This window comes from Temnothorax curvispinosus, unplaced genomic scaffold, assembly GCF_003070985.1.
Source record: "Temnothorax curvispinosus isolate PA1 unplaced genomic scaffold, ASM307098v1 QBEX01012219.1, whole genome shotgun sequence".
Classification (NCBI taxonomy): domain Eukaryota; kingdom Metazoa; phylum Arthropoda; class Insecta; order Hymenoptera; family Formicidae; genus Temnothorax; species Temnothorax curvispinosus.
In genome coordinates, this window is record NW_020221999.1 from 16,538 (window position 1) to 30,508 (window position 13,971).

At 36.0% G+C, this 13,971-nt stretch overlaps 2 protein-coding genes across 4 annotated transcripts; both read left to right on the forward strand.

Annotated features, from left to right (window-relative positions):
* Positions 1-373: 373 nt before the first annotated feature.
* On the forward strand, positions 374-2,761 carry LOC112462304. 3 transcript variants are annotated; one of them, XM_025028012.1, is made up of 5 exons: positions 374-665; positions 776-948; positions 1,025-1,134; positions 1,242-1,514; positions 1,586-2,761. In XM_025028012.1, the coding sequence occupies exons 3-5, from the start codon at positions 1,048-1,050 to the stop codon at positions 1,967-1,969; spliced, it is 744 nt and encodes a 247-aa protein (XP_024883780.1). In that variant the 5' UTR covers positions 374-665; positions 776-948; positions 1,025-1,047; the 3' UTR covers positions 1,970-2,761. The 3 variants fall into 3 exon arrangements, with proteins under 3 accessions (XP_024883780.1, XP_024883781.1, XP_024883783.1); XM_025028013.1 differs by having other exon boundaries at positions 374-948; XM_025028015.1 differs by having other exon boundaries at positions 776-1,134.
* Positions 2,762-3,987: 1,226 nt separating this feature from the next.
* LOC112462305 lies at positions 3,988-5,368 on the forward strand. Its single transcript, XM_025028016.1, has 2 exons — positions 3,988-4,292; positions 4,967-5,368. Exons 1-2 carry the CDS (start codon positions 4,100-4,102, stop codon positions 5,353-5,355), a joined length of 582 nt encoding a protein of 193 aa, XP_024883784.1. The 5' UTR covers positions 3,988-4,099; the 3' UTR covers positions 5,356-5,368.
* Positions 5,369-13,971: the final 8,603 nt, after the last annotated feature.

Here is a 13,971-nt window from a genome sequence, read left to right on the forward strand (position 1 = left end):
CGGCCGTTGGAGAGAGAGAAAGCGAAGATGCTGAGTGCAAAAAGTGCAAGCAACGCGAACAGACCCAATGTCAACCTTTCTAATTTTGTTTTCCCTATATCTGTCTTTGTCTAACAAATTGACATCTGTCCTTTTTTCGATTGCTCGCTATCTCTCGCAAGATCCGGCAACTACTGTTGCTGCTCTTCTTGTCATTTGCATCCGTATTTGCATTACTAAAATAATTTTTCGATGGATCTCTTTTTGTACGCATTGAATCTTACTTCTACTTGCACGATATTATTCCTACCATGGTAGAAATACAAGGGTATGCTCATACCACAGTATATACAGTAGCGCAACTCTCCTGATTTCTTGTTGTCTAAAATGGAGTGCGTATGCGCGAAATAAGTAAGCGCTCACTAACACCATCTGAACGTCGTTCTCTAAACTTCTTTCTCAATTGCTCTTCCTTTCTCCGTTCTGCTCCGCTCCCTCTCAGAATTTAAATGGTCAGTTAAGTAAATGCCTATCTGTATTGGAACAGAAATTTGGAGAGAATTAACTCAATTACCCACTGAATGCTATTGAGAGCTGTTAGAAGTGTTTGACAGACTCTGAATAACTACGTTTGTGATGAAAGTGAAAAGAGTTTAGGAGTATAAAGTGGTTACAAACCTCAGAAGGTAGGATAATTATTCATAATCATTGTACTTAAAATCAGTCATGCTTAAATTAAGAATATCGTTTATCTATTTATCTTGTGAAACTAACTCTGTGATACTCTAATATCTAGAAAGAATTGCTGCTTGATTCTACGTTGTCTATGAACGGTTACATTTCTGAAATACTTATTAAAATGCAAATTTCTGGCTGAAACAGACGTCAGATGATTCAGATCGACTTCACAAAAGATAGTGGTGTCGATTTTGAAATGTCCAGCATGCATTCCACAATACAATACAATTTGTAAGTTATCATATAACAGCGTTTCATGATTTAATTCAGAATTTATATTAAAAGTAATGATTTTTTTTTCTTGTAGGGAAGGTCCATGGTTGAAACTATATGATACTTCCACCGTTTGAATTTTTAGTAAATTGCGGAAAGATAACATATTCTCTCAGCAACATTTATCTAAAAAGATACAAGTACGTACGTATTATACCATCTTACTTACAAAAAATTAATACGTCATTTAATATTAATGTGGCATATTATCAAATATTTTATTTTAATTAATATTGTTGCGGAATTTATAGATATCTTGTTTCGATATAACAATAACAGCTATAGCGCTCGGCAATGCACAAAATCTAAACGCAATACCGAGCGAGAAGGATTTCAAAATTTATATGATAGAAACAAATCATGGAGATCCACATCCAGACACGGGTATTCCACCTTCTTTTGCGACAATAAAATCTGAAATGATTCTAGGCAAAAACCGTCAGTTTTTCATTGAAATGGGACGACCGACGAAAGTACATTTCTCTTTATCCCGGCTCAATCAACTTTATAACATACGGAATAAGGTAACTCAACAAAGAATGTATAACATATTCGTATATATTTTCAACAGTTCTAAATTATATCAATGTTCTAGGTATTATCGTGTTTTATTGATGACGACGTGCAAGTACCTACAGAGAAGAATGAAACTACGGATATGGATTCGCAAAATATAGCAGTGCCGACGAAATCGAGGAAATTCAGTGTACCTGATTTACATTTAAATACAAGACAGGTTGTATTATCCTTGAAGACTGACACCGGAGCAGAAATTATTACCAGTTTAGCATCGTTAAACGGAAACCTATCGACACTTCTAAGACTAGACAGAATATATTCAAATCTATCCATAGATTCTTTCATTGTATCTGCTATCTTAAATGGGAATATCAAAGTGCTATTAAATCCATGGTGTTGCAACTTCGTATGTGGATTTTTGTATGTGACTTTTGCTCACTCGGATCAGAACGGCTCTTAGAAGAAATTTTATAAATTTATAAATGCAATGCTCAATCCGGCGTATGGGAATCATCGAGATAATATAATACATATGTCATTATTCTATCCAGATACATTTTATATAAGCCATAAATTACTGCCAATTGATTGATGCATATCTATCGAAGTACATACCCGATAAAAACAGTACGGATCCACGTTATTGCTACGTGGATTCGATGTGGATACGACGAAATTACGTGGATTCGACGTGGATGTGACGTGACTGTTTTTATCGGGTATAGACTCTCATCCAATGAAGCATTAACGGAACGCGCGGAAGCGCGTCCGAAATACAACAATCTTCGCTGCTTCTGCGAAGTAACAATATGTTTGTAGAATTTCGAATCGTTACTCGATCACTCTTTCGAGACACTTTTATATTTTCAATATATCATATTAGGTATACATTGATTATTTTGCATATAAAATTTTATTTTGCATGTCTGTATGTACGATAAATATGTCGCTCATATTATACGAATTGTTTGTTATAACAATTAATGATACAATATTTCAAATCTGTATACCAATTTAGTAATATAATCATTAATCGATATAGGAGTCATGGATTCTATTTTATATTTTCCTATATTTATATTCCTAATTTCAGTGTTTATAATCCTATAATATTCTGTCTGTAACATCGGATAAGAAAGAATCCTTCATAATCTATCCGAAAACAGTTTCTGCATCAGAAAGAACATAAAATGGATTAGTATATTTCTTATCCTTCAGATACAAAGAAATTATTTTTCTATTCTATAAGAAATCGCAATGCATTCGAAATAGCGCTTAGATAGAGCTCTATTAGAATACTATCTAAACATAATTTCGAATATATTACGAATTCTTATGGAGTAGAAAAGTGATTTTTTTTGTATCTAAAGAAGAACTCAGAATTGGTGACATAGAAAAGAATTTCTTTTGAACTCTTAAGAGTTGTTTTGGGACAGAAATAATATACGGAAAAAATACTTTAAAAATTTTTTAAATCGAGAATTTTAAAAAAATTCCTTTTTAATTTTCCGTGCTATCCGGGTACATATCGTCGTATTAAAATTAAAATTTCATTTATCGCATTTTAAATTAAGCATGAATATAGTATATCTTATTTTTATTTTGGATGCATAATTAAATCATTCGTTTATTTCATTTAATGTAATAAAACTATTTTATGTTAAATATTTTATAATTATAATTGTTTTCTTATAAGTATAATGTATAAAATATTATATTTTGCTTTTTGGTTGTTCAATATATGTTATATAACATTATATTTTCTAATAATTTACCTCAATATATTTATATTATTCAATCTGCAATCACATTTATATAATTTTATTTTTTCTCATTTTTGAATTTTTTTTCTTATTTTTAATAGATACATAATAAATATTTATCTTTATTATTTTCATTAAATTCAGATTAATTTCATGTAAAAGTGGAGTGAGAGCGGAGAAAGAAAGAGCAATTGAGAAAGAAGTTCAGAGAAAGACGTTGGGCGCGTAAAACCGCTCAATAGCACGTGATTGGCTCTTATACTTTTAGATCCAACGAATCAGCGTAGCGTGTCGATAAGACGACACTTAACAGTTGTGTCTGCCTGAACGTGGCCGTTCAGTTGGTGCTAGTGGGCGCTTACTTATTTCGCGCATGCGCACTCCATTTTGGACAACACTAACATCAAAGGCGCCGTCAGAGAGTTGGCCGCAGGGGGAAGTGATCCGCGCAGTTCCTTGGGCCTAACGCACCTACGGCATTACCGAGTTCAAGACACCGCGGACATACACGTACAATTACACATACACACATACACTTACACATTCTCGAGTCTGAAGTCTTACTATGATTTTGCGAGCCTACGAGTCCGAATGGAATAATGGCCGTTTACATCCGTGATGGAGCATATAGTATAGCGCCATAAAATAGAAGAAGAAGAAGAAGCCGTCAGAGAGTTGCGCTACTGTATATACTGTGCTCATACCGTGTCAGACCACTGCGCATTCCCACCACTTTTGTTTAAGCTTACGTCATATTCGTGTAGCATCGGAATGAATCGGATGTACTCGGTGATTCGCAATGGCTGCGTTCGCTCGGTTCGCTGTTTATGTCGAGTAATTCGTTTGTGATTATTACAGTGTACGCAATGACGTGTAATGTGAAAGGGTGTGGGAACTATCTGGCAAAGATCAGAAAGATCGAAGGAAATAAAATAAAATATTTTTCCTTCCCAAAGGATCCAGCACTGTGTAATAAGTGGCGTCAAGCATGCGGAAAAGAAAATATTTCACCAAAATATGGTATGTACTTTTGTATAGTAATAGTTGCTTTCCATTTACACTCAAGTGATCTGAGTCACTCAGATATGTGAGTATTTTTATACTCAGGTAAGATATGTCATTTTGTATTTACCTGCTTATTTTGGTGACAAAGCTATCGCATAATAATAATACCGGTCCATAGCCTCACTTTTAATGTGAGTTTATTAGATTCATTAAAGCACATGGTCTCTGTTGAGGACGATTAGTTTTCGCGCTTCTCGAACTTTCGCGATCGGAATGCTGACACGAGGTCGGCACGAGGCGGGCCGGGATAGACCAAACCACCCCTCTCTTATCACCTGTGCTCCTGCTCCGAATTCTGTCGCAGATATCAGCTACCGGCGTGCGAGTGTGTATCGTCTTCAGAATAAATGCGACTTTCATACATAACGGTCTGATTTCTCTGTGCTACCCTATCTCTCGCAACCGTGCGTTCCCAGATTATCGCAACAGTCTCGATTGTGGATAAAAACTCAGCTGAATCTCACTTGCCATCATGCAAAAGGAACGTGCATTTAACTGAGTTATGACGTCACAAGTGAGAATTATCTGAGTTTTGATGTAAATGGAAAGCAACTAATATTGTACCACAGATTTCTCTTGTTTATTATTATAAGCATATATTTAAGAATCTTAAACCTTGTTTGCTTCAGCTAGGATATGTTCGAAGCATTTTGCTGATGAAGCTTTTACGAAGCCCTTACAAGAACATCTACTAGGTTATTCACCTACACGAACTAGGAAGATACATCCTGATGCTATCCCGACGTTGCATCTCCATGCAGTACCTCCACTAACATCAAACGAAAATGTGTTAGCTGAAACAATGCCTTTGCCTGTATCAAATGAAACCTGTATATTAAATATTTGCATTTATTGTTATTTGATCTTTTATCTGCATCTTTCCTCTGCATATATAGTTCTTTATGTCGTACGCCACAATATATTTTTGTTTTGCGTCTCAGCTGACAATTCTTTTCCAATCGTTTTCCGACCAGTTTTGATTAAAACTAATAATTCGCAGAATTTTAATAATAAATGACTGGAAATTAAAATCTCGTTTTATGTGAAATTTTTCCGTACGTCGCAATGATTTTTATTCAATGCACACAATTCTTTTTTTCTTAATAATAATAATATTTTCTGTAATATCATATATTTAGACAAATCCACATAAAATAATTATAAAATTCGTCAAATAACAATAACGTTTCTAACATCTACAACGAGAGACAAATTCGGGAAACGATGAGCGTTTATCCGTATGTCACGTGCGTTTTTTATATTTATATATTTTTGTTCATATATATTTATTTATTTATAAAACAGAATTTTCTCTCACATAAATGATCAACATTATTTTGTATTCACATATTGTCCGCTCAAAATGCTTTTATAAATGACTATTATAGATTCGCTGCTTAAATGTGCCGCTCAGTGTGACGTAAGCTTGAACAAGTCGCTGATTGGCTGGGTTCGGAAATATGCGCAAGAGCATACCCTTGTATTTCTACCATGATTCCTACATGTTTTCCCAAGGGCAGATGATAAAAATTATGTATGTATAAACTGCAGAATTTTTGTTTTAAGCAAATATTGCCGTCAGGTGACAGCTGCGTATGTGCCCAAATAAGTAATATTTTTAATTTTTTGGTGTTTTTGATATAAAATCGCGTTTTCTACCCTAGATTTTTGTGCGTACTTTAATTCTAGACCAAAAACTTGCAATTCTGTAAAACCAATTAAAAGATCCATCGAAAAACGATAATGTCGGTAAATCATACGGCTGCAGGCTCCCCTTAAGGAGCGGCGGAATGGCAGAGTAGAGATCCTGGGGGTCGATTCTGTATTTTGAGACAAGGTGAAAATTACAAAAGTGAACAAATTTACTAGATTTCGACAAATGAAGTTGTAGATTCTCTAGTGAATTTCCTCACTTTTGTAATTTTCACCTCGTCCCAAATACTTGCAGATATGCCTTCGCGTTTTTCACTCTAACTAAGGCTGAGTTTCCACTGAGCGCGTCACGCGTCGCGTCGTCCGAGTTGAACCAATCAAAACATCCCATTTCGATCCCGTCACAAGAATGTAATGAAATGGAATGTTTTGATTGGTTAACTTGTGACGACGCGACGCGTGACGCGCTCAGTGGAAACTCAGCCTAAGGCGTTTCCTAAGTAAACACTTTTTATTAAATCTTAACTGCGGAACATATCCTTCTTTTAATTCCGGGTTTGCAATATTAATATCCATATACGAAATTGCTCTCGCAGGAATAGTAAAAATTTCTTCTTTTTCTTCAAAAGGTATACTAACGTTATCCCATTCTAATTGATTTTGCTTATAGTTGACCTTTGCTCAAAATTGTTTAAAGAAATCCGACCCCAAAATCCCATTTTGTGGAATTGGAAAATCGTTTTTGACTAAATGAAAAGTGACTGGACATCCTAAGATATTTACCTGTGCCTGTCCTAAGGTGGTCACATGATGCGTCGTAATTCCACTAAGTCTTAGAATTTCATTTTTATCCACTATGGTATTGGAAATAACAGAATTCTTTTTAAATAATCAGTCCTAATCCACTGTCTACAAAAATTGTAAGAATTTTAAATCCTCCGTAAGGGCCTGTTAATTTTACTAACGGAACGTCTTCAAACTGCTGATTTAAAGTAACTGATTCTGGTTCCTCTGCTACTATTCGAGTGGGGCGAGTCTTTGTATTTCCCGGGGTTGCCCCTGTCCTCGCGGGAATCTGCTCGTTTCCCTGAGTGTGTGAGTTCTGACGGAGACTGATGTACGCGCGCTTACGACACTCTTCTAATGTATGACCGGATTTCTTGCAATATCTACATGTTACCGTTGCATTTTGATTATTGAAATTTCGATTGCTAACTGTGGCGGTCTACGCCACTCATGGTACATATGTACATACACGCCCGCGCGATAACTCTGTGGCCCTGTATTACCGGTGGCTACTTCGCATCAACGCCACTAGGCGCCGCATCGCCAGTACCGTTTAGCAATTTTCAGATTCAGCCTCGACCTGTATATAAGGGGACCCTCTACGGGGCTTGACAGATTTTTTTGGGCGCTAGCTGCCTACGCAACCCAGTGTATCTGGCGTTTCTTTTGAAGAGGTTTTACCTTTTAAAGCGCTTGGTCGCCGTTCGGCAGTAGCGCGTGGATGCTCGCCGACCCCTAGGAGCACGGATGCCCTCGGCAGTGGCGCACAGCCGCCCACCAACTTTCTCGGCGCGAGACGCCTTCGGCAGTAGCGCGTAGACGCTCGCAGACACCTAGGCGCTCGGTCGCCCTCGGCAGTGGCGCACGGACGCCCGCCGACCTCCTCGGTGCGAGGTGCCTCCTGCAAGAGCGCGTGGACGCCCAACTCTGGCGTCACACGCGAAAGCGGTAAAGCCAGCAACCTCGAGCAAGACGCCTCGTCTTTTTAAAGAGAAATTCCTTGCAGAGAAAAAAGATGAAGATCCCACCAAAAGACGTCGGACGAAACCTCTGCCGTTACACACATTTACGGTCAGAAAGCGACAAATCACTCTATCGGATAGAGAACAACCGTCGTCCAGCCAGGCTCACGTTTCATCTCCTAAACGGTCAAAGATGTGCACACACATTGATCTAACGAAAGGAAAGGAGATCCCAACTAGAAACGTACCAACTACCAACTTCCTCCACAGTTCAGGAGAAGCCAACAGACGACACACCAATTTTAAGCTCAGAATCGACGCAAACCAGCCCCAGGAAGTCTGGCATCGATGTGGCCACGCAGACGAAACGGAGAGCGGGCAGTTTTAAGAACCAATGGCGTTACAAACACTGACACATTTACAGCTGTATATAATGTAAATATATGTTAATTGTTTAAATGCACACTTGTGTCATCTTCCTTTCTACCCCTTTGCGATTCACAATCCATGGCCAACTCCTACTCACGCATTAACGAATAAGTTAGAAAGAATAAGGTAGATAACCGCATAAATAAAAGTAGCAACGCCCATACCAGAGAGAAACCTGAGAGCGGCCACCGGGATCATTCCGTTCCAGCGGACGTATACTGACGCGCCGCCTGAGAAAGTGGACGTCAACTACGTCGTTACGCTCGGTAACGGTACACACATGGTTCGTGTCCGTGCTATGGTTTGTGTCCGAACTACTCAGATGGAGGGGATATGCCAGTCGGCTGACTCGGCACTCGGCAAGCTTCGAGCGGGGAGAGAAAGGCAGACATACGATCTGCTGTCTCTTTCTCGCTTGAGCTGGCTTGAGCTGTGACGTAGCTGCTTAGCACACGCTGGCTATGCCACTGCCATGCATTTCGGGTATCGCTCCTCGCGTCTCGCCGAGTCTCGAGTTGGCAAATCGACGATGCGCTATACGTTACATTTACGTTTATATTTACAAATTTCAATTTTTATATTTATAAATAAATAAATAAATATTATATATATATATATATATATATATATTTGAAATTTATAAATACAAAGATTGCAAATATAATTAATTAAAAAAATATTTATAAACATAAAAACTAAAATTCGTAAATGTAATGTATAGAAATCCCCGTTCTGGCCAATATGCCCTTATATAAAAAAAAGTCTTACTTTAAAAACCTTTACTTTAGCATAATAATATTTAAATTTAATATTTAAATGCATAACAATAATTACATATTAACTATATCGAAAAAAAGTAGTTTATAATGTTCTTTTTACTCGTATTAAATTTATATTAGCTATTAATGTTTATAAGCGGCCACGAACAACAACAGAGAGATATTGGATTAAAATAAAAACAATTTCTTAAATAAACAATACACATGGTTAACGTTTCGACTGTACTTAGTCTTCTTCGGAACGGATTACTATACGATAGAAGAAGATAAATATAAAAAAACATGATAATTAATGTTCAAGTTTACATACTAAAACATTAAATATTAGTCTAGACTAAAACATTAAACAATCACCTAATATAATATAAACAAAGTAAACAATAATCTAATTAAATCACAAATATAAAAACGCCGGAATAATCGAATAAAACCATAACAAGAGATAAATTTATATTTATATTGAGAAGTGGTAAAATCTCTTCCGTCAGGAAAAGAATGTAAAGAATTATTTATTAACGGAGGTATTCTGATTTAAAAGATCTTTAAAATATATATTTTTCAGGAACTTTTTATAGGGAAACGAAGAAAGTGAATAACGTTAAACTTTGCATGTTTTCTCTTCACCTTATTTTAAAAATTTATTTTTATTTTTTAAGTAACAAAAATGCTCTGCTTTTTTGTTATATCCTGGTTACCATAAATGACAGACGGTGTAAATAATTCTAGCTGTTCTAGGTATCTGAAACGCAAAAAGCTAAAATTTTCTTATTCAGAAGAAGTATATGTGGCTATCGTCTGAACTAGAACTAAACCAATATTTCCATTCTAGGTTCTCTCTCTAGGCGGCCTTTTTATCAAAAATATTATTAATCAATATTAAATAAACCATTTACGATCTGAGCTTAGATTTTATAATAGCCTAATATTTTTTATATACTATATATTTACATATTTTTCCAACTTTAATCAACTACGCGCCGACTAACTTGTCAGACTTACAACACAGCTCCTATTGGATTAATAAAATCCCCTCACACCCCTCTAATTAAATTGATTTAAATAATAGTAAAGAATTTTTACTACTCCAACAGGAGCTGTGTTGTAAGTCTGACAAGTTAGTCGGCGCGCAATTTATTAAGATTGAAAAAAATATACGTGTAATTCACAAAAAATATTATTAGGCTATTAAGATCCAAACTCGGATCGTACACGGCTTATTTAATATTGATTGATTGTATAACGGTCACATAAAACGGTCTTATTTCTCTTATATTATTAAAAATATTATAATTTTTTTCAAAATTTTGTTAATATTTTATTAAAAGAAAAAAACTAATAAACGTATAATATATGTTTATTCTAGTTCAGACAATAGCCACACTTATTCTGAATAAGAAAATTTTTCGTTTTTGGGTTTCTGATACCTATAGAACAGCTAGAATCATTTACTCTGTCTGTCATTTACACCTTCTAGTGATCAGGATATAACATAGAAAAGAAGAGCATTTTTCTTACTTAAAAAATAAAAATATATTCTTAAAATAAGGTTAAAAAACATGCAAAGTTTAACGTTATTCGCTTTCTTTGTTTCCCTATAAAAAATTTCTATGTATGAAAAATACTTATTTTTAAGACCTTTCAAACCAGAATACGCCCTTAATTTATTATTTGTTATTAATATATTGTTATTAATTATATACATATAAGTATTAGAAAGCATATGGTATAAAATAATTTCAATATTCAAATTATTGTAATAATAATAAAGAAATCAATTATCTACATTTTTTTCTGTGTGTGTATGTGTGATGTTGTAACGATGCACCCCTTATGACAACGCATCGTCCTCGGCTACCACCCGCCGGGAGCCGCCCGACCGATTCCCCGTCGGGCGAGCACAGGGCGCGGTGCGCCCACATTTTTTAAATACTTGAAACGCACCGTGTGCGCGGGAAATCCGCCGCACCGGTGCCCTCCCGCACGACGCCGACGAGCGCCGAAGCGAGCCGATCCCCGCCGAAGCAAGCACGCGGGATCGCGCCGCTCCCACCACCGCACCGTCGCCTGACGATCGGCCTCCCTCCTGCCAAGCTCACCGCGCCGAGCGATATAAAAAGCCGGCGCGCTCGACGAAAAGACACTTCGTCTTTACCACGGCTTTCCGCCATTCCTGACGAAGATACCTTCCGAATCCTAGGGCAACACCCACAACGAGGTCCAGAGTTCTGGTTCTCGACTGAGGGTTCTCAGAGTGTTCCCGAGCTCCCTATAGATACTTGCCCCGACGACCACGGTACCGTGGGGTCGAGCGTGCTCGGCCTCGCCGCGAGAGTTCTCACAACCGTGATCCCGGGATTTCGCCATCCTCCGATGCAATATACCGCGCTATCTTACCCGTGCATCATATACAGCGTTCTGATAGCTGTAGCTGCGTTCCGTGTGTAATATACCGCGCTCCGTACGTAGTCACCCGCGTTCCGTATGTAAGCTACCGCGTTTCGTTAGCATCTTATATCTTACTGTATGTATTAATCTGCCGCCGCGTTCCGCATGTAATATACCGCGTTCCGTTATCAGCTATCTGTAGCCGCATTCCGTATGTAATATATCGCGTTCCGTATCGTCTTGTATATGTATATCGCGACGGACTCCGTTCTGTTAAATACCGCGCTGCGTTCTTCCCGCCTCTGCGTACCGCAGCTCGAGGCGAAGACTCGAGCCCCGATATCTCGTACACCGCGTCGCATTGCACCGGCACTACCGGCCACTGTAATCTACCGCGTCCAAGTTCGTACGTAATACCGAATCCCGAGTATTGTATATTATAGTTCACATTTAGAGTTTTGAATAAATTGTCTGTTACTATCACATGGCAAATTGATTACTGTCTCTGGGCCTTTCATCGAACTCCCGATCCTGTAAACCAGCCCGCGTTCGATAAAGTCAGGCCGTTACAATGTTATCGACAATAGTTTTTTTGCACGTTTATATTTTTTTGCAGATTTTTTACACGCTTAATTTTCACAAGTGTGATGCCAAATATAGTCAAGATTTTTGTTTATCTGATATAAGCGTTATTTTGAATGCAAGATTTTAATAATCAAACGTTTTTAATAATCAAACATTTTCAAACTGCAAGCGAGGGACAAGCAATATCATCTACAGCATGTAGTCTTAAAATACTACGATCTTTTCTAGCAGCACTACTAGCGTGTAATTTATCCGCCGACATTACGAATTTCTTCTGCTGCAACACATAAAATGTTGTACAGTTTTCTCGAATGGTTGTAATAACGTCTGTATGTCCTTGCATTATTAATTCGTTAGGGTATTGTTCACATTCTCATTCTAAAATAATAATCTTATTAAAAAATGTTTATTCTTCTTTAAAGAAAATACTGTCTCAAATGTTCTTCTTTCAAGAAATTTTGACAGACTTGGAAGAAAGAGTTTATATATAGAGACAGAGACTTATCTTAATTTTTAAAATATATTTTAAATTTCTTTAATGCATTTAATGCGCCTGTGAGTATGAAAATGCAATTTGTCTTTCTAAATATGATAAATATTATTTTTTTTAACACGGTAATAATCAACAGCATAAGACGTTTGAGTGTGATAAAAAATTTACAACGTAAAAATCCATTACAAATATATATAATTATATGTAAAATATGTCTGTTTTATTAATAATATTCACGATGTTTAGAAAGATAAATTGAATTTTCATATTCACACGCGTGTGGCCGGGGCGTATTAAAAAAGAGGTGTGGCCTCGGAGGGTTAATGATGCAAGGGCATGCAGACGTTGTTACAATCGTTCAAGAAAACTGTTCAACATTTTATGTGTTGCTGCAGAAGAAATTCGTAATGTCGGCGGACAAATTATACGCTAGTGGCTAGTGCTGCTAGAAAAGATCGTAGTATTTTAAGGATACATGCTGTAGATGATATTGCTTGTCCCTCGCTTGTAGTTTGAAAATGTTTGATTATTAAAAACATTTGATTATTAAAATCTTACATTCAAAATAACGCTTATAGCAGATAAACAAAAATCTTGTCTGTATTTGACATTACACTCGTGAAAATTAAGCGTGTAAAAAATCTGCAAAAGAAATGTAAACGTGCAAAGAAACTATTGTCAATAACATCACACATACACACACAGAAAAAAATGTAAATAATTGATTTCTTTATTATTACAATAATTTGAATATTGAAATTATTTTGTACCATATGCTTTCTCACACTTATATGTATGTGATTAATAATAAAACATGTTAATGACAAATAATAAATTACAAGAGCGTATTCTGGTTTGAAAGATCTTAAGAATGTTCTCCGGAAAATCGATTTTCTCTAGATTTTCTTGAAACTGTGAATATACATTAATTTATAGGTGTGTTTTATGTGTAGCATAAATTTTAGTACTTCTTGCGGTATTAAAAATCGAGCTTCTGAGCTACTGAGCTTCAAAGTTTTAACTTTTAACACGGAATTCCTATTCCGAGGTATTGTGAAACAGACATTTTAATAAATTGTGAAAAAAGTTTTTTCTAAATGTTTTTGAAAGACTAGTATATGATGCTTTATATAAAAATAGAAATTAATAATATGCGATAAGTTTCAATACCTTTGCGGTACTCGTTTTCAAGAAATACTTGTAAAGTACGCGATTTGAAGTTAACTTCTTATTTGTTAGTTGTTATATGTAATATTTAGTAAATTAACTTTAGTAAAATAAATTTTTTTTTTTAAGCATGAATATAATTTGAGTATGACTGGAGCCGGAGAAGGTCTTTAAAAATAGGTATTTTTCAGAAATTTTTTATAGGGGAACGAAGAAAGCGAATAACGTTAAACTTTGCATGTTTTTTTAATCTTACTTTAAAAATCTATTTTTATTTTTTAAGTAAAAAAAATATTCTTTTTTTTGTTACTTTTATGTTATATCTTGATCACTAAAAGACGTAAGTATGAGAAACGAAGTAAATGATTCTAGCTGTTTTAGGTATCAGAAACGTA

What these genes read in the sequence shown, in the direction of transcription:
- LOC112462304 (XM_025028013.1), top strand. Translation starts at nt 1,048, where the DNA reads ATGATACTTCCACCGTTTGAATTTTTAGTAAATTGCGGAAAGATAACA. An exon ending in ATCTAAAAAGATACAAGTAC is followed by an intron (nt 1,135 to 1,241) that starts GTACGTATTATA and finishes CGGAATTTATAG; the next exon opens with ATATCTTGTTTCGATATAAC. An exon ending in TTTATAACATACGGAATAAG is followed by an intron (nt 1,515 to 1,585) that starts GTAACTCAACAA and finishes TCAATGTTCTAG; the next exon opens with GTATTATCGTGTTTTATTGA.
- LOC112462305 (XM_025028016.1), top strand. Translation starts at nt 4,100, where the DNA reads ATGTCGAGTAATTCGTTTGTGATTATTACAGTGTACGCAATGACGTGT. An exon ending in AAATATTTCACCAAAATATG is followed by an intron (nt 4,293 to 4,966) that starts GTATGTACTTTT and finishes TGTTTGCTTCAG; the next exon opens with CTAGGATATGTTCGAAGCAT.